The following is an 18,697-nucleotide window of genomic DNA, read 5'->3' as shown; positions in this document are numbered from 1 at the left end:
ACTTGTGACAGGTTGAGATGACCTGCACGCTGCAGGAATCTCCCTGTCCTGATACATGTCTCTACACTGAGTGTGTGTGGAAGTGTTGTGTACAGAGATCTGATTTATACACAGAAGTCCATCCAATTGTTTCACATACTACCGCATTATTGCCACCTCTCCCTCCATATCCCCACATGGACAGCCTGTATTAGGTATCAGTTTTCATATGGCTGAATTCCTTATCAGTGTTACCAGTGCTAATTAGCTGGACATTAAAGGGCTTTGGAGCCCATTGGCTATCGGAGCGCTTATCCCAGCCACCGACTATCACTGTTCCACATTTGACTGACTGACTTATGACTATGTGGGTGTCTTAATGGGTTTAGTAGGTTGTGCCATCCATCTGGGTTATGTACCCTTGTTCTACCATGGGGCAGTGCATCATGCGCCCTGTGACTTTAAGGTGTAGCACTGCACCCCCTGGGAACGGGTACAATAGGGTCTCTGGCTGGCTGGCTTAGAGCCAATTCAGGGGGGTGTTTGTAATGGAGAGGATGGGCTCAGCTCCTTGACGGGACTGCATTCCCCACCTCTCGCTTAGATACGAGGGGTGGTGCATTTTTGTCCCATTCAGGGCGAGGTATTTGGGTGAGTTTGGGAGGGAGTTCTTTTGGGAGGTTATGGGGATTTGTCAGGGCTGGGCTCAGCCCTTCCTTCTCTGAGCTGGCCGCTCAGCTGTCGGCTAATTGACAGCTCCTATCTCTCCACAGTCACTCAGCTGTTGATGATATCCTGCTCGTCAGTCCTGCCTACTTAAGCCATCCATCCCAGAGGATCTCTGCCTTCGCCTTGGTCAACATCACAGAGACGCTCTCCTGTGTTTCTGTTTAAAGACTTGCTTGGCTGACATCCCTTCTGGCTCCAGATCCTGCTTGCTGTTCCACTACATTGATCCCTGACTTCTGGCTTGTCTCACTATCTGTTCTGGTTACTGAACTTTGGTTATGGTTTGACTACTGTTGTTCTTTTTACTTTTATTATTAAACAAGTGTGATTTAACTGTACTTCTGTCTCGGTCTGATTTCATGGTTTCTGACAGGATTGTAGGGTTTACGGTCCGTGCTAGCAATATTTGTATAGTGATTTGCATCAATAAGCATGTAGTTAACTCAGATGGGAGTGTAGAATCTCTTAGTTTGTTTTTTTGTCTATAATATATCGTGTATACCCCACCCCCCCAGATACAGGGTGAGTACTGCACATTTATATTAGGTGGATTATAACGATTTTTACTTAATTTTTTTACTTACCGTTATTTCCTTCGATCATTGGGTCCATCTAGTGGCCATAATGTGGTATTGAACTGATTTTCATGATTAAGGTATTTTGGAATTTATACCTCCTTATGGCCACTAGTTGGTGCTGACGATTATAGGAAGTCACTGTGTAGATTAAAATACGACCAGAATAGGCAATCCTTTTACTTATCCATCACTCGGAATGTTTATAACATTGTCTGTATACTATTTTTGTAAAACTAATAAAAACCATTGAAAGAAAAAAAATTTGGCCAGAAGTTGTCATGGCTGCACTATTGGAGCATTTTTTCCCTCTATACATTGGGCCATGACAAATGATGTGGATGGTCAGGAGATAAGGAGAGACAGTCTTAGTTCCTTAAAGGGGCAACATCTTACCGAGGGCTGTAATTCTTTCTCGTTTGACCGCTCTCGAAATAGAAGATCACGAGGATCTGGTAATCGCCCATATTCGTAGAGGTGGTGGTATTCACAAAAGAAGTCTTTTTCACCTGTGGTGTTCCAAGTCTGAATTGGACTTTTAAAAAGATTATTTTGGACTTTCTTCACTATTTTATGTGGACTTAATCATATCACAATTGTTCAATTATCACTTTATATTTAGTGCAGGTATGTTGATATTTAGTTATTTGTTGATATCACATGGTTAAGTCGCTGCTTTTTATACCTATAATTTTTTGATTTACACTGATATTTAGGAGCACAATATTGACATTTTTTGTTACAAATTTATGATATATTTTCTGAAAGCAGAGGCCCTGGAGAATAAAATGGTGGTAATTGTTAAGGTGTTCCTCGTACACAAATGTCACCTTCATATCCGGGTTTATTTTCTACTTCCCCCCATTTTCTATGGTGTGATCTTTTCTACAATACTTTGTTATAATAATGTAACACGTTGTGTATTGTATTGTACACAAATTAATAATGACTCCGCCTCCACATTCCAAGTCATTTTCCTGACCAATTGGATTTCTACCTTTTAATAATTCTCATTTTTGTATTGCCATCTTGTTCAAAGTAAAATTATAACAAAAATATGTATTGCGTGAAAAAAAATATTCTGTGTGTCGGTGCAATGATGAAAATCTTTGGTACCCAAAATTGCTCATAGATGATGCTTTAAAAGCCTTTACAGGTCATCAGTTTAGAGTTAACCATAAATAATGTCCCAGGGTGCAGTGGTCAGGAGTATATTATATACAGCCCTGTGTAGAGAGTGCAGTGGTCAGGAACATGTCATATACAGCCCTGTGTAGAGAGTGCGGTGGTCAGGAGTATATCATATACAGCCCTGTGTATACAGTGCAGTGGTCAGGAACATGTCATATACAGTCCTGTGTATAGAGTGCAGTGGTCAGGAACATGTCATATACAGTCCTGTGTATAGAGTGCGGTGGTCAGGAGTATATCATATACAGCCCTGTGTATAGAGTGCAGTGGTCAGGAACATGTCATATACAGTCCTGTGTATAGAGTGTGGTGGTCAGGAACATGTCATATACAGTCCTGTGTATAGAGCGCGGTGGTCAGGAGTATATCATATACAGCCCTGTGTATAGAGTGCAGTGGTCAGGAACATGTCATATACAGTCCTGTGTATAGAGTGCAGTGGTCAGGAGTATATCATATACAGTCCTGTGTATAGAGTGCAGTGGTCAGGAGTATATCATATACAGCCCTGTGTATAGAGTGCAGTGGTCAGGAACATGTCATATACAGTCCTGTGTATAGAGTGCAGTGGTCAGGAGTATATCATATACAGCTGTTAGGTACCTGGTAGTAGAGCCCGACTTGTAGGAGAAGACCTCTCATACAACGCTGGTTCAGGAGCCACTGGAGTGGGAACAGTGGTCTCCTGAGCACAGTGGGGTAGGAGTGCCTGAAGAGCAGAGTCTCTGATACAGAAGTAATGAGAGATCCCTCAGGGATGACTGGACTGCAGATCTGGTGAGGCTGGAGGCAGCAAGCTGGAACACTTGGAGATGCAGAGATCACTGGAGCTGAAGCTGAAGGTGCAACAGCGCGGGTAACAGCAGGCACAAGCAGGGTCAGACGGTCCGGGTCAGCAGGGGTATAAGACAGGCAAACAGCAGGCAGAGGCAGAGTCGGTAGGCAGGCAGAGGTCGGCAACGGTATCAGGCGGGCAGAAGAAGAGTAGTCAGACAGGCCGGGGTCAGATTGGAGCAAGGCGGATGGTCAGACAAGCAGGGTCAGATGAGTAGCAAATAATCAAGTTCAAATAGCACAGATCACGAAGCTGAGACGAAGCAGCAATGTGCCAGAGGCACAGAGGGACTTTTATGTGCACTTTGGCGCCAAACCGGTGCTATCGCGAACGCGCGCACGCCCGTACGCGCGCACGTGCACACGCACGCGCGCACAAGCGCCGCATACCGCGCGCGCCCTAGCGCCGCGCTGACGCCCGGGAACAATAGAGCCCTGCTGAAAAGAGCTTAATGGAGCGCGCCGGCGCATAGGCGTACGCCGACGCCCAGGTCCGGCGCCAATGGTACCCTGACATTGCCCCCCCCAAGGGGCAACCTCCGGGTGCCCAAAAGCCTTTTCTTTTCAGGATGATTAGAAAAATAGGCTCGCACTAAACGCCTGGCATGTACATTGCTGTCTGGTTCCCAAGAATTACTCTCTGGCCCGTAGCCCTTCCATTTGATTAGGAACTGGATCTGCCCTTGTCTCTTCCTGCAATCCAGGATAGCCTCAACTTCAAATTCCTCGTTGCCATCAACCATAACAGGTTCAGGAGGTCTAGTTCCTCTACCGGGGAAGGGATCAGGTACAGCAGGTTTGAGCAATGACACATGAAATACAGGGTGTATTTTAAGAGAGTCAGGTAAAGTCAGTTCATACGACACTTCATTGATCTTTCTTTTAACTGGAAACGGCCCCATAAATCTAGGTGCCAACTTCTTAGAAGGACAAGCTAGTTTGATATTACTTGTAGAGAGCCATACCTGATCGCCAAGCTGAAGCTTCAATTCCCCTCTTCTCTTCCGGTCAAAGATCCTCTTGCTGTCCGCCTGAGCCTTGGATACTGCTTCCTGTAACATCTGGTTGTTATGATTGATGAAGTCTACCGTACTCTGAACTGCCAGAACTGAGGACTCTGGAATGAAATCAGGTAAAAAGGTTAGATGGAAACCATAATTAGCGAAAAAGGGGGATTGACCGGTGGCCGAATGTTTGGCATTGTTGTAGGCAAATTCTGCCAAAGGCAGCAAGGATACCCAGTCATCTTGTGAGAAAGAAGTGAAACATCTAATATACTGCTCAAGAGTCTGATTGGTCCTTTCCGTCTGACCATTAGTCTGTGGGTGATAAGCCGAAGACAAGGCCAGTTTGATTTTTAAAGTCTCACACAGGGCTCTCCAGAAACGTGAGGTAAATTGTACCCCTCTGTCAGAGGTTATGTTTACAGGGATTCCGTGAAGTCTAATGATTTCCTTGATGAAAATGTGAGCTGTTTCAATAGCTGACGGAGTTCCTTTTAATGGAAGAAAGTGGACCATCTTGGTTAAGCGGTCTACTACCACGAAGATAGCAGAACACCCCTCAGAACATGGAAGCTCTACAATAAAGTCCATGGAGATCATCTTCCAGGGCCTATCGGGTACAGGTAAAGGTTTTAACAGGCCCCAAGCTCGACTCCTGGAGGTCTTATTCTGGGTACAGGTAGGGCAAGATCTAATATACTTCTCACAAAAGTCCTTTAAATCGGGCCACCAGAAGGTACGCTGTACCAATTCCAGGGTTTTACGAACCCCAAAGTGGCCTGCCAGTGGGTGATCATGAAGGAGTGCCAGGACCTTGACCCGAACCTCTTTAGGAACAAAAATTTGACTCCCTTTCCAGAATAGTCCATCCCTCTCACTTAAGGTAACCCCTATGGGTCTGGCTGATTCAGAGGATGCTTCCTTAATCTGAGAGAGAAGATCAGTCTGTATAAGTAAAAAATTGTTTGCAGGTAAAATGGTGTCAGGAGCAGATAAGTCCCTTGGGTTGTCATGCATTCGTGATAGTGCGTCTGGTTTGACATTCTTTGAACCTGGCCGATAGGTAATGTGGAAGGAAAAGCGTGAGAAGAACAGCGCCCAACGGGCTTGACGGGGTTTTAGTCTTTTAGCAGATCGTAAATACTCCAAATTTTTGTGATCAGTATAAATCAGTACTGGATGCACAGCCCCCTCCAACAGGTACCTCCACTCCTCTAATGCAGTCTTGATGGCAAGAAGTTCCCGATCACCGACATCATAATTTCTTTCCGCAGAGGAAAGTTTTCGGGAGAAGAATCCCACAGGATGCATGGCATTTTTACTGCCCTTTCGTTGCGAGAGTATCGCACCGACCGCTATCTCAGAAGCATCCACTTCTAAAATGAATGGCAAAGATGGTTCAGGGTGACTGAGAATAGGTGCTGAGGTAAAAAGTCTCTTGAGGTTCTCAAAGGCCTCTTGGGCTAGATGATTCCAAGAAAAACGGGTATTCTGCTTGGTTAGTTGTGTGATTGGTGCGATTATTGCAGAAAAACCCTTGATAAATTTCCTGTAGAAGTTTGCAAACCCGATGAATCGTTGAACCCCCTTCTTATCCAGGGGTACCGGCCATTCCAGAACAGCAGAAACTTTCTGTGGATCCATCCTGATACCAGTTGAGGAGATAATCAAGCCCAAAAATTGAATGCTCTGTTGTTCAAACTCGCATTTTTCCGCTTTTGCATACAGTCTGTGTAAGCGAAGACGATCCAACACTTGGCAAACATGTTTCCGATGAAGATCCAGGGATTCTGAAAAGATCAAAATATCGTCTAGATATGCGATCACAAACAGGTCTAGAAAGTCTCTAAGCACATCATTAATTAGGTGTTGAAAAGTCGCAGGGGCATTACAGAGTCCAAAAGGCATGACTAAATATTCATAATGCCCGAATCGGGTCCGGAAAGCTGTTTTCCACTCATGCCCAGCCCGAATGCGGATCAAATTATAGGCACCTCTTAAATCGAGCTTAGTAAAAATGACGGCAGTCCTTAATTTCTGGAATAGTTCGGGTATCAAGGGTAGGGGATAACGATTCTTGACCGTGATTTTATTCAGTTCCCGGTAATCAATACACGGGCGGAGAGATTTGTCCTTCTTAGCAACAAAGAATATTCCTGCACCTGCTGGAGAAGTAGAATGGCGAATGAATCCCTTGGCCAAGTTTTCATCAATGTATGCCTTCAACACTTCTTGTTCTTTCTCAGATAGGGGGAAGATGCGTCCAAAGGGAATTTCGGATCCTGGTAGCAATTCGATGGGACAATCGTAGGGACGATGAGGTGGAAGAGAGTCTGCCCCCTTTTTGCTGAAGACATCAATGTAGTCATGATACTGTTTGGGAATGACCTGACAATTTTTCTGGTCGGAGTCCAGGCAAAGCAGGGTAGCTTGAGAATCCAAATCTTTCGTCAAACAGTGTTCCTGGCAGTAAGATGACAGAAATTTTACTTCTCCTGAGGCCCAATGGATGTGTGGGTTGTGGGCCTGTAGCCAAGGAATGCCCAGGATAATGGGAAACATAGGGGAGGAGATGGCGTCAAGGATCAGCCATTCCTTATGTTGAGAAGCAATTGTAGTGGATAATGGCAGGGTCTCTTGTGTCACTTGTCCGGATCTGATACAGGAGCCATCGGCAAGAAAGACAGACAGTCCATGGGCTTTAGTTCGTAAAGGAATGTTGTGCTGATTGGCAAAGTTTAAGTCTATAAAGCAACTGCATGCCCCGGAATCAATAATTGCGTTGACTTGAAGTGTCTTTTCTTGAAGCTGTAACGAGAGAGGAATGGCAAGATGGGTAGAATTTGTAGATAAAGCAGAGAGACTGGTAGGTATAGAAGATGGACACTTACTATTTCTGACTGGGCAATTATAGACATAATGCCCGGTTCCTCCACAGTACAGACACAGATTTAATTGTCGACGTCGGGCATGCTCTTCAGAAGACAGGGCAGGTCGCATCAGACCTAGCTGCATGGGTTCGGAGGTATCTGGTGTGGTATTGACAGAGTTTGGACTGGGCACAGGTGGGTAGCGTGCTGCAGGAATCGGAGCTCGTGGTGTCATCCAGGTTGGGCGATTAGGTTGCACTGATCGTTCAGATCGGCGTTCTCGGAGACGACGATCGATCTGAATGGTTAGGGTGATCAAGGCCTCCAAAGTATCTGGAATACCTACTCGAGCAAGTTCATCTTTCAAACTCTCAGACAGTCCAATACGGAACTGATGACGCAGAGCCACGTCATTCCACTGTGTGTCCGCGCTCCAACGTCTGAATTCAGTAACATAGTCCTCCGCAGGTCTGCGGCCTTGTTGGAGCGCGAACAGGGCAGATTCAGCTGTGGCAGTCAGTTGAGGATCCTCATATAATTGTGCCATGGCTTCAAAGAAAGCAGATAAGGATTGAGTTAGAGCAGAGTCCCCTTCAAGTAAACGATGTGCCCAAGTTTGCGGTTCCCCTTGTAGGAGGGAAATTACAAATCCAACTTTAGTGGCTTCCAGTGAAAAGGTTCTGGGCTGTAGGGCAAAGAAGAGCTGACAAGCATTGCGGAAGGCTCGAAACTTAGCCCGGTCTCCAGAGAACCTTTCAGGTATGGGGACTCGTGGTTCAGGCGGAAGCATCACAACTGAAGGTCCTGGAACAGTCTGTGTTGGGGCAGAAACTGAAGAAGAGGCTGAAGGGTTTGGCCCTGCAAGATTCTGGACTTGTCCCTCCAGTCTGTTATAATTATCCTGAAGGGCTTGCACTGCTTGGGTGAGGGCCGCCAGGTGTGTGCATATCTCCTTCATGGGAGAGGTATCTCCTGCAGGCTCAGACATGGCTGCTTCGTACTGTTAGGTACCTGGTAGTAGAGCCCGACTTGTAGGAGAAGACCTCTCATACAACGCTGGTTCAGGAGCCACTGGAGTGGGAACAGTGGTCTCCTGAGCACAGTGGGGTAGGAGTGCCTGAAGAGCAGAGTCTCTGATGCAGAAGTGATGAGAGATCCCTCAGGGATGGCTGGACTGCAGATCTGGTGAGGCTGGAGGCAGCAAGCTGGAACACTTGGAGATGCAGAGATCACTGGAGCTGAAGCTGAAGGTGCAACAGCGCGGGTAACAGCAGGCACAAGCAGGGTCAGACGGTCCGGGTCAGCAGGGGTATAAGACAGGCAAACAGCAGGCAGAGGCAGAGTCGGTAGGCAGGCAGAGGTCGGCAACGGTATCAGGCGGGCAGAAGAAGAGTAGTCAGACAGGCCGGGTTCGGATTGGAGCAAGGCGGATGGTCAGACAAGCCGGGTCAGATGAGTAGCAAATAATCAAGTTCAAATAGCACGGATCACGAAGCTGAGACGAAGCAGCAATGTGCCAGAGGCACAGAGGGACTTTTATGTGCACTTTGGCGCCAAACCGGCGCTATCGCGAAAGCGCGCACGCCCGTACGCGCGCACGTGCACAATAGAGCCCTGCTGAAAAGAGCGTAATGGAGCGCGCCGGCGCATAGGCGTACGCCGACGCCCAGGTCCGGCGCCAATGGTACCCTGACAACAGCCCTGTGTATAGAGTGCAGTGGTCGGGAACATGTCATATACAGTCCTGTGTATAGAGTGCAGTGGTCAGGAACATGTCATATACAGTCCTGTGTATAGAGTGCAGTGGTCAGGAACATTCCATATACGGCCCTGTGTATAGAGTGCAGTGGTCAGAAACATGCCATATACAGCCCTGTGTATAGAGTGTAGTGGTCAGGAACATGTCATATACAGCTCTGTGTATAGAGTGCAGTGGTCAGGAACATGTCATATACAGCTCTGTGTATAGAGTGCAGTGGTCAGGAGTATATCATATACAGCCCTGTGTAAAGAGTGCAGTGGTCAGGAACATGTCATATACAGTCCTGTGTATAGAGTGCAGTGGTCGGAAGTATAAAAAAGAAAGAAAGAAGGAGGGTGCACCGACCTTGTGCATTACCAATGGTAGAAAGCATAAAAACAATGTTTATACTCACAAACGAGCAAGTAAAAGAGGCTTGTCAATTGGTGAGACTGCGACTCTAGAAACCTGCAACCCGGACCTGATGTTGAGGGGATCAGATGACATCCCAAATGGCTGACGCGTTTCAAGGGTGAACCCTTTTCCTCAAAGTCTAAATGGACATTGGCTTGTCTCTCCTGATTGCCTCTATATGTATCCACGTGCCCATGCCCCAAATGACACCCAGCAAAAAAGGTCACACCCATCTATGTGGACTAGCTCCACCTAGTGGCTCAAATGAATCACATACCTATCCTCTGATTGGATAGAAAAGCCCCCATCTATAATTAATGGATGTATTATGGAATGAGATTAGTATAGGTATAGTTCCCCCCAGGAGTGGTCTGCCACATCTTACCTCAATAACACACTCTCTACAGGTCGATAGGAGGAGGGGTATGAGGAGAATTCCCGCTGGGTGGTGGGCGCTCTAAAGCCTGTATAGTACAAGAACCAGAAGCCTCCAGGTGCACCGAATGGACTGCATGCTGTCCCATAGCCAGGAAGTGTGGGTGTATTTGCGTTCCACCCACCACTTCCAGCCATCCATGGTGTCACTTCCGCTCCTGCGCACATATCCGGCCAATGCCGTGTGCACAGGAGAAGCGGCCAGGAAGTGCGGGTGTGTTTGCATTCCACCCACCACTTCCAACCGCTTAGAATGTCACTTTCCGCCCCCGGGATTCTCGCCGCTTTGATCGTTTCCCAGCCCTGCAGTTATATGTGCGCAGTAATGAATTTCATCAAGGCAATTCTAACTCATAATTGCAAAGGCATATCAGTGTGTACCTATACTGGGGGTCCCTCCATAGGCATTATTGGCACGTGGACACACACAGATGACCTAAAAATGCACAGTGGGTAGGACCAGCAGTCAGCTCCACAATCACAGCTATAAATAGTTAGCATACAAAAAAACGGAAATAGAATATGCGACGGGAGTCACTTTTGGGCGCAGGGTGACCAAGAAATTAAAGAACCCTGTATCTGCCATATTAGAAATAGTGGCTGATTCATAATGCTGGGACAAATACTGTGAGGAGATGCTGATGTCAATTCCAACCACCTGTCTCTGTCTGTGTCTGCTATAATGTAAATTAGTCTAGTGTGGCTTCTCTTTCAGCCATTGTTGTCTGGACTAATTAACCCTGCAATTGTATGAAGGAGTTCTGTATTGGGATGTATGATAATGTGTATTGTATAGTCGGTGAGCTAGGAGACGTGAAGTCTGTCCTAAAGGTCATGTCTCTGACTCACCTAGGCTTTCTAAAGGATTAGATAATTAGCTCATGTTAATTAGGTTTCTGGTGAGAGGTTGTACTTTCATCCTGCTGTATATATTTGTGTGAGATCTCAAAAAAAAAATTCATTCCTGTTTGACCCTCAATACAGAGCCTCGTCTCGTACTTGGGGGAGAATTATTTGTATGGTTTCTTGTTCGGCTGATTGAAGTGTTCGGTAGCTGCCTTTGGGTTCGGAAATGGAATGTCCTAAACGGCTTTAACCCCTTTCATACTCGGGGTGTCGTTACAGAATAATTTAAAATGTTTTCTTAAAAGGAAATGGAAATGTTCAAAGGAATCCCGTAGCCATTTCATAAAAGCATTCCTGCCATTAAAACATATATCCACACCTGTACAAAACCCTCCACACACCTACATGTGTACAACCAACACTAAAAACCATCAAAACATATATAGACACGTACGTATATAAAAATACAAATACAAGCATATACATGCATGTATGCAGCAATACTGAAATTATTAAATACAAATACAATAATGGATACTTCTATGAACACATTACCGCCAACCTACTGTGCATTGAAACAATGAAACTAAGCTAAAACAATACACCGGAGGAGCAATATTGGAGCATCCATGTACATAGTAAACATAATTGTAATATCCGTATCCAATTAGCAATAAATATATGGTCATTATATTCCATTGTTCCATGGAGAGCCTATTACCCCACTTTAGTCCAATACATTTTATAAAAACAAAACATGTTAGTTAAAAAATACTGTTACATAAAGAGTCATTATTCTAAAACTGTTATATACCTTTAACATCATTATCGAACTACCCTATCCAAACCTACCATCTACACACATTACTCCTATCCATACCTGCAGCAAAAAGGCCCATTGTGCTTATCATTTAGTTCCAAAATTCAATGCGCCCTTATATCCCCACGGCAACATAGCTCAATGCCATGGGTATGACCACACTAGGTGTTTGGGCCGAGCCCCTCTATATAATATCTATATCACAGAAAGAGGGGGCCACACACCCAAACCAGATTGGCGATAAAAGTAAGAGGAAAGGATCACCATAGGTAAAACTCATGTACTAGGGGCCTCTGTGGGTACTACAAGAGTCATACTACATTATGCAGTTCAATTTCCTCATTCAGGCCATACGGGGCTAAATTCCCCAAAGCGAAAATCCAAAACTCCTCTCTTGTGCATAATATCTGATACTTTTTACCACTATCTAAGGAATTTGATATGGCCTCTATTATAAACACTTTGAGGCCATCTGTATTACTATTATGGACCTCCTTGAAATGTCCTGGTACCGAATATTTTTCTTTTTCTGTTGAAATATTACTTTTGTGCTCATTCATCCTTGTCGTCATTGGCCGTGAAGTCCGACCAACATATGTGAGGCCACAGGGGCACAGGAGGCCATATATGACATATGGGGTGCCACAGTTGATAAACTGCTTGATCTTATAGCCCTTGCCATCAATTCAGACTACATTCCTTTATCCTGTGGCACATATGTGCGCAGATGTCACAATTACTACTCCCGCACCTATAACTGACTTTTTGGTTGAAGATGGTGGTCCAAGGATTGTTGAGCCCTATGTTCCTTATCTTCTTCACTCTACTCGAGGCAATGACACTCCTTAGATCCTTGGGACTCCTAAAGACTAGATTTGGGTGTCACAATAGACTGGTCTTCAGGATCGGGTCTGATTCAAGAATCTTTCAGTTTTTTTCTGAAGATTTTTTATATAATGGTGACTTTGTTGTTAAATCCAGTACAAAACCTTACTTGTGGTTGTTCGTCTCTATCATATTTTGTCATTTTCTCACCCCCTGCACAGACATTGTCAGTAACCCCCCGTCATGTCCATTCTCTTCCTCCATAGTCACTGTGACGTCTTTTATCTCCAGCAGATGATGATACACACATATATAGTGTGGAAATGTAGATTAACCCCTTCAGGGGGGATCAGTTGATGATGAATAGTGATGGGCTCCGGTGTGTTGGAAACCCCACATTCTCAATCCCACCAGGAAGCCGACACTACACAGCGCTAATCACAGGCAGGGAGACATTTCCCGATCTGTGCAGCTGCAGACCAGGAAATGTCTCCCTGCCTGTGATTAGCGCTGTGAAGTGTCGGCTTCCTGTCAGGATCAGGAATGTGGGGTTTCCAACACACCCAAACCCATCACTAATGAATATTTCTTACTTCCAAGTCTGGCCATACATGGTTCAGTTTTATCGTTCATCCAGCGGGATGAGAGGAAAAAACTGAAGTGATTCCCCCATCCACACATTGGAGAGGGATGGGGGAATCGTCCCCGCTGCACTATTGTATTCTGACAATGGGGGGCGCTCCTCCGCTCTCAGAATACACAGATCAGTGATGAAGCTATTGGCTGCAGCCGCTGATGGAGTGACTTTTATCCGGCAGTGACCACACATGGATGGAAATGTGACCGATCCCTGCTGAACCAGCTGAATTTCCATGTCTCTATTGTCACCATAAATGACTTCCTCCCCTCCCCCTCATCTCCTTCATTATGTAAGTCATGCTGAGATAATCTCCCATTGGCTGAGCAATATTCTCATTGGTCTCTGAGCTCCTTCTTGCTATTCCTCGTCCTGCCTGTTGTTTCCTTGGATTGATTTTCTGTGTAGTGACCCCGGCTTCATCTCTTGGATGCGCTCGTCTGTTGCTTGTCCTGACCTTTATCCTGATTCCTGGATCTCCTCCTCATCTCTCCTCCATATCCTCTTACACAGCTTTTCTCCACACCTGCAGTGATCCTGGGGGGTGGAAACTTGGCACCAGCACTCAGCAAAATCCATCCCCACCATTAGGAGCTCTGGAGAAAATTGTCTGCTATTTACACTCCGTTCCTCCGCACGTCACCTGATCACATGAGAGCTTACTTTCACAGATTCCTGACAGATTTCTGTATGGTAAAGGTCAAAGTTCACTCTTCAGTTTAGGAGAGGAAGGACACACCCAGGAACAATGATTTGGTTTGCACAGGAGCCTCATATAGAGGACCCCTCAAATCATACCTCAGTCTGAAGTGGGGCTTTAATAAATAGAGACCTGAATGGTGAGATGAGAAGGATTCTGGGAAAATCATTTGATTTGACTATTTGTGTTCAGATTTAGAGTTTTCCTCCTGTGAAGTCTGGAGATCATATGACCATCACATTGCCTCCACCTCCCTCCCTGATAGAATACAGTACCTGAACGCGAGATTGTGTTTCCAGCACGATACCATCGCGCTGGTTTTTGGCGACAGGGTACTGTGCATGTCGCACTGGCTCACTCATCGGGAAAGGAAAACTTTGTTTTCCTTCCGCGATGAGTGACAGGCAGTGCTGACAGCTGTCTGGTATGAATCCTGAGGCGGGAACACCGCGCCAAATTTTAAATGTAAAAAAGGGCGTGGGTTCCCCCCCCAGGGGCATACCAGGCCCTTAGGTCTGGCATGGATTGTAAGGGGAACCCCCCTACGCCGAAAAATCGGCGTGGGGGTCCCCCCCAATCCATACCAGACCCTTATCCGAGCACGCAGCCCAGCCGGCCAGGAAAGGGGGTGGGGATGAGCGAGCGCCCCCCCTCCTGAACCGTACCAGGCCGCATGCCCTAACATGGGGGGGTGGGTGCCTTGGGCAAGGGGGGCGCCCTGCGGGGCCCCCCGACCACAAAGAACCTTGTCCCCATGTTGATGAGGACAAGGGCCTCTTCCCGACAACCCTGGCTGTTGGTTGTCTGGGTCTGTGGGCGGGGGGCTTATCGGAATCCGGGAGCCCCCTTTAATAAGGGGGCCCCCAGATCCCGGCCCCCCACCCTGTGTGAATGAGTTTGGGGTACATGGTACCCCTACCCATTCACCTAGGGTAAAGTGATAATATAAAAAAAACACAGTACACAGGTTTTAAGAGTAATTTATTAGTCAGCTCCGGGATCTTCTTCCAACTTCGGGGGGTCTCCTTCCGACTTCTCCCGGTGTTCGGCCTCTTCTCCTGGTGTTCGGCCTCTTCTCCCGGGCCCCGCCGCTGTCTTCTTCCAGCTCTATTGCCAGCGAGGGGTCCGGTCTGCTGCCGCTGTCTCGCCAAGAACTTTCACACCTTATCAACTTTTCATTGATTGGTGGATTTTTTTGAGCAAAATAAGTTCATTGAAGTAGATGTGAAGTGGAAGCAGTGGACTTGCAGAGAACACTATATTAAGTATAAAATAATGTATGATTACATGAATTTGCACAGGATTTTAGTTTATTTAATATAGCAGCAATTAATACGAGATTAAAGAAGTAGGTGCAAAGTGGAAGCAGTGGATCTGCAGGGAACAGCATCTTGGACACAAAGCACTTTATGTTGTATATGAATTTGCACTTGGATCAGTTTACTTCATTTATTAATAAACACCATAAGATCAATGAAGTAGGTGTAAAGTGGAAGCAGTAGATCTGCAGAGAATATTATTTGAGCCCCTAGCACTTTATATATGAATGTCTCCACATATTTTAGTGTATTTGTGATGATTTATGTGCACACACAATAGGACAGCGCTGTGACACATAATGCTCTTCTAGTTGATAAAGGGAATACTTACCTTTGTTACAGCAGCAGTCCGGTATAAGTTATTTTTGTAGGTATTTGAGTTGTTACACATAGCGCGGGTTTTATTCTATTTATATTGGTGACATCATTGCCCAAATCTGGGGATCAGGAGCCATTTCCACCCTTTACTCTCGGCTGGGGTTCTTTGTATCCATATAACAGATGTTCTACATGACTAAATCTGCAATCAATTTTACTGCAAAATCAAAGGGGCCAAAATGTCTCCCCCCCCCCGAGCAGTAATATATTTCTATCCCCCTTGGTGGGAGTGCAGATGACCCATCTATAAGGATATACAGTACATACACACACAGCACAAGGCCGTGTTCACACTACGAGGTGTTTCTCAGGGCTGCAGTTCCTCTGATCTCCACAAGGTGGTGATCTCACTTCGACCCAGACAGGAAGTCTCTATGGAAAACAGGAAGTGATGTCAGGTACAGACAGGAAGTGATGTCAGGTACAGACAGGAAGTTCTGGGTGAGAGGTGAGTCGGGAGGAAGTAGAGAGGAGAAGTTGCTGGAAGAAGCAGTAGAGGAGGTAATAAGATCTTATTTTCTATTTACACCCAGTAACCCCCCCGTCATGTCCGTCCTCTTCCTCCATAGTCACTGTGATGTCTTTTATCTCCAGCAGATGATGATACTCACATATATAGTGTGAGAACCTAGATTAACCCCTTCAGGGGGATCAGTTGATGAATAGTGATGAGCTCGGGGTTGTTGGAAACCCCACATTCCCGATCCCACCAGGAGGCCGACACTTAACAGTGCTGATGACAGGCAAGGAGACATTTCCTGCTCCTCAGCTGTACAGATCGGGAAATGTCTCATATCTTCCCTCCAAAGCTGGCCATACATGGTTCAGTTTTATCGTTCATCCAGCGGGATGAGAGGAAAAAACTGAAGTGATTCCCATATCCACACATTGGAGGGGGATGGGGGAATCCTCCCCGCTGCACTATTGTATTCTGACAATGGGGGGCGCTCCTCCGCTCTCAGAATACACAGATCAGTGATGAAGCTATTGGCTGCAGCCGCTGATGGAGTGACTTTTATCCGGCAGTGACCACACATGGATGGAAATGTGACCGATCCCTGCTGAACCAGCTGAATTTCCATGTCTCTGTGGTCACCATAAAGTGGAGTTCCACCTAAAAGTGGACTTTCCGCTCATTTGTCTCCGTCACTCATTTGGCACCTTTCGGGGGGGAGGGAATACCTCTCTTTGATAGATATCCTGTCCCCACTTCCGGGAGTCTCGGCCGAGGCGCATTATGTCAGCGCTCAGCTCCCTCCTCCTTCCCCTGCTGCCGGGCCAACGGGTGCCTCGTACATGCGCAGTAGGGACCCGGGGGAAGCCGTAATGCTTTACTACCAGGTTCCCTTACTGGCAATGGCTGCGGCAGCACCCGACACCTGATGGAAACATCAGCTGCAGTGCCGACATCGCTGGACTCCAGGACAGGTAAGTGTCCTATTATTAAAAGTCAGCAGCTGAAGTATGTGTACCTTCTCTTTAAGTGACTTCCTCCCCTCCCCCTCATCTCCTTCATTATGTAAGTCATGCTGAGATCATCTCCCATTGGCTGAGCAATATTCTCATTTGTCTCTGAGCTCCTTCTTGCTATTCCTCGTCCTGCCTGTTGTTTCCTTGGATTGATTTTCTGTGTAGTGACCCCGGCTTCATCTCTTGGATGCGCTCGTCTGTTGCTTGTCCTGACCTTTATCCTGATTCCTGGATCTCCTCCTCATCTCTCCTCCATATCCTCTTACACAGCTTTTCTCCACACCTGCAGTGACCCTGGGGGGTGGAAACTTGGCACCAGCACTCAGCAAAATCCATCCCCACCATTAGGAACTCTGGAGAAAATTGTCTGCTATTTACACTCCGTTCCTCCGCACGTCACCTGATCACATGAGAGCTTACTTTCACAGATTCCTGACAGATTTCTGTATGGTAAAGGTCAAAGTTCACTCTTCAGTTTAGGAGAGGAAAGACACACCTAGGAACAATGATTTGGTTTTCACAGGAGCCTCATATAGAGGACCCCTCAAATCTCCCCATCCAAATGTCCCTCCATCCAGAGTCTATATGTCCTATGACATCACACTGACCTCACAGCTCCTCCTCCCAATGTCCCTCCATCCAAAGTCAGCATGTCCTATGACATCACACTGACCTCACAGCTCCTCCCCCCAATGTCCCTTCATCCAGAGTCTATATGTCCTATGACATCACACTGACCTCACAACTCCTCCTCCCAATGTCCCTCCATCCAGAGTCTATATGTCCTATGACATCACACTGACCTCACAACTCCTCCTCCCAATGTCCCTCCATCCAGAATCTATATGTCCTATGACATCACACTGACCTCACAGCTCCTCCTCCCAATGTCCCTCCATCCAGAATCTATATGTCCTATGACATCACACTGACCTCACAGCTCCTCCTCCCAATGTTCCTCCATCCATAGTCTATATGTCCTATGACATCACACTGACCTCACAACTCCTAATCCCAATGTCCCTCCATCCAGAGTCTATATGTCCTATGACATCACACTGACCTCACAGCCCCTCCTCCCAATGTCCCTCCATCCAGAGTCTATATGTCCTATGACATCACACTGACCTCACAACTCCTCCTCCCAATGTCCCTCCATCCAGAGTCTATATGTCCTATGACATCACACTGACCTCACAGCTCCTCCTCCCAATGTCCCTCCATCCAGAGTCTATGACATCACACAGACCTCACAGCTCCTCCTCTCAATGTCCCTCTATCTGGCTTTTTTTTCTGATGCTCTTAGGATGTGGGCGGACCCTTGGTATCCTCACTAGCAAAGTGGGACTGTTGGTCCTGCATTGTATCTAATGACATCAGGATGCCTGCAAGAAGCTTTTAACCTGCATACTATGGGGGTAAATCATACCTCAGTCTGAAGTGCGGCTTTAATAAAATGGAGACCTGAATGGTGAGGTGAGGAGGATTCTGGGAATATCATTTGATTTTACTATTTGTGTTCAGATCTAGAGTTTTCCTCCTGTGAAGTCTGGAGATCATATGACCATCACATTGCCTCCACCTCCCTCCCTGATAGAATAGAGAAATACAAAGAAGATTCTAGAAGTCACCAGAGAGATCATGGAGGAGAGGTGAGCGGTGCTGGGAATTCTGGGACATTATCCAGTAACAGACAAGGGATGTGTCTGGATGGTGACTGTATCATTGTGTGTGTCAGGTTCCTATAAGGTGTCAGGATGTCACTGTCTATTTCTCCATGGAGGAGTGGGAGTATTTAGAAGGACACAAGGATCTCTACAAGGACGTCATGATGGACAATCAGCCGCCCCTCACATCACCGGGTAAGAGGAGACTTTATTGTAAAGGAGAGAGCAGTACGGAGGGTCCACCTAGATCCCCCATCATCTGA

General features: G+C 46.4%; 3 protein-coding genes across 4 annotated transcripts in view; 1 reads left to right on the top strand and 2 right to left on the bottom strand.

The window, feature by feature from the left end:
• Positions 1-18,697, bottom strand: part of LOC141122012 (uncharacterized) — a 373,719-nt gene that overhangs the window by 146,014 nt on the left and 209,008 nt on the right. The gene's annotated exons all lie outside the window — the stretch shown is intronic.
• Positions 1-18,697, bottom strand: part of LOC141122023 (uncharacterized) — a 313,410-nt gene that overhangs the window by 152,005 nt on the left and 142,708 nt on the right. The window lies entirely within an intron of this gene.
• LOC141122002 (uncharacterized) overlaps positions 1-18,697 on the top strand; it is a 32,888-nt gene that overhangs the window by 6,432 nt on the left and 7,759 nt on the right. Inside the window, exons 1-3 of one of the 2 annotated variants that reach the window (XM_073611789.1) lie at positions 15,663-15,798; positions 18,292-18,419; positions 18,506-18,629. The exons of the other annotated variant lie outside the window; for it this stretch is intronic. Of the exons in view, the coding sequence (XP_073467890.1) occupies positions 18,545-18,629 (85 nt within the window). The 5' untranslated portion in view covers positions 15,663-15,798; positions 18,292-18,419; positions 18,506-18,544. Of the gene's footprint in view, positions 1-15,662; positions 15,799-18,291; positions 18,420-18,505; positions 18,630-18,697 lie in introns of those variants that run through there. 2 annotated transcript variants of the gene reach the window in all.

The sequence above is a fragment of the Aquarana catesbeiana genome, unplaced genomic scaffold (genome assembly GCF_042186555.1).
Source record: "Aquarana catesbeiana isolate 2022-GZ unplaced genomic scaffold, ASM4218655v1 unanchor237, whole genome shotgun sequence".
NCBI lineage: Eukaryota > Metazoa > Chordata > Amphibia > Anura > Ranidae > Aquarana > Aquarana catesbeiana.
The sequence above is the reverse complement of the archived record's forward strand: the minus strand, read 5'-3'. Positions and strand labels throughout refer to the sequence as shown.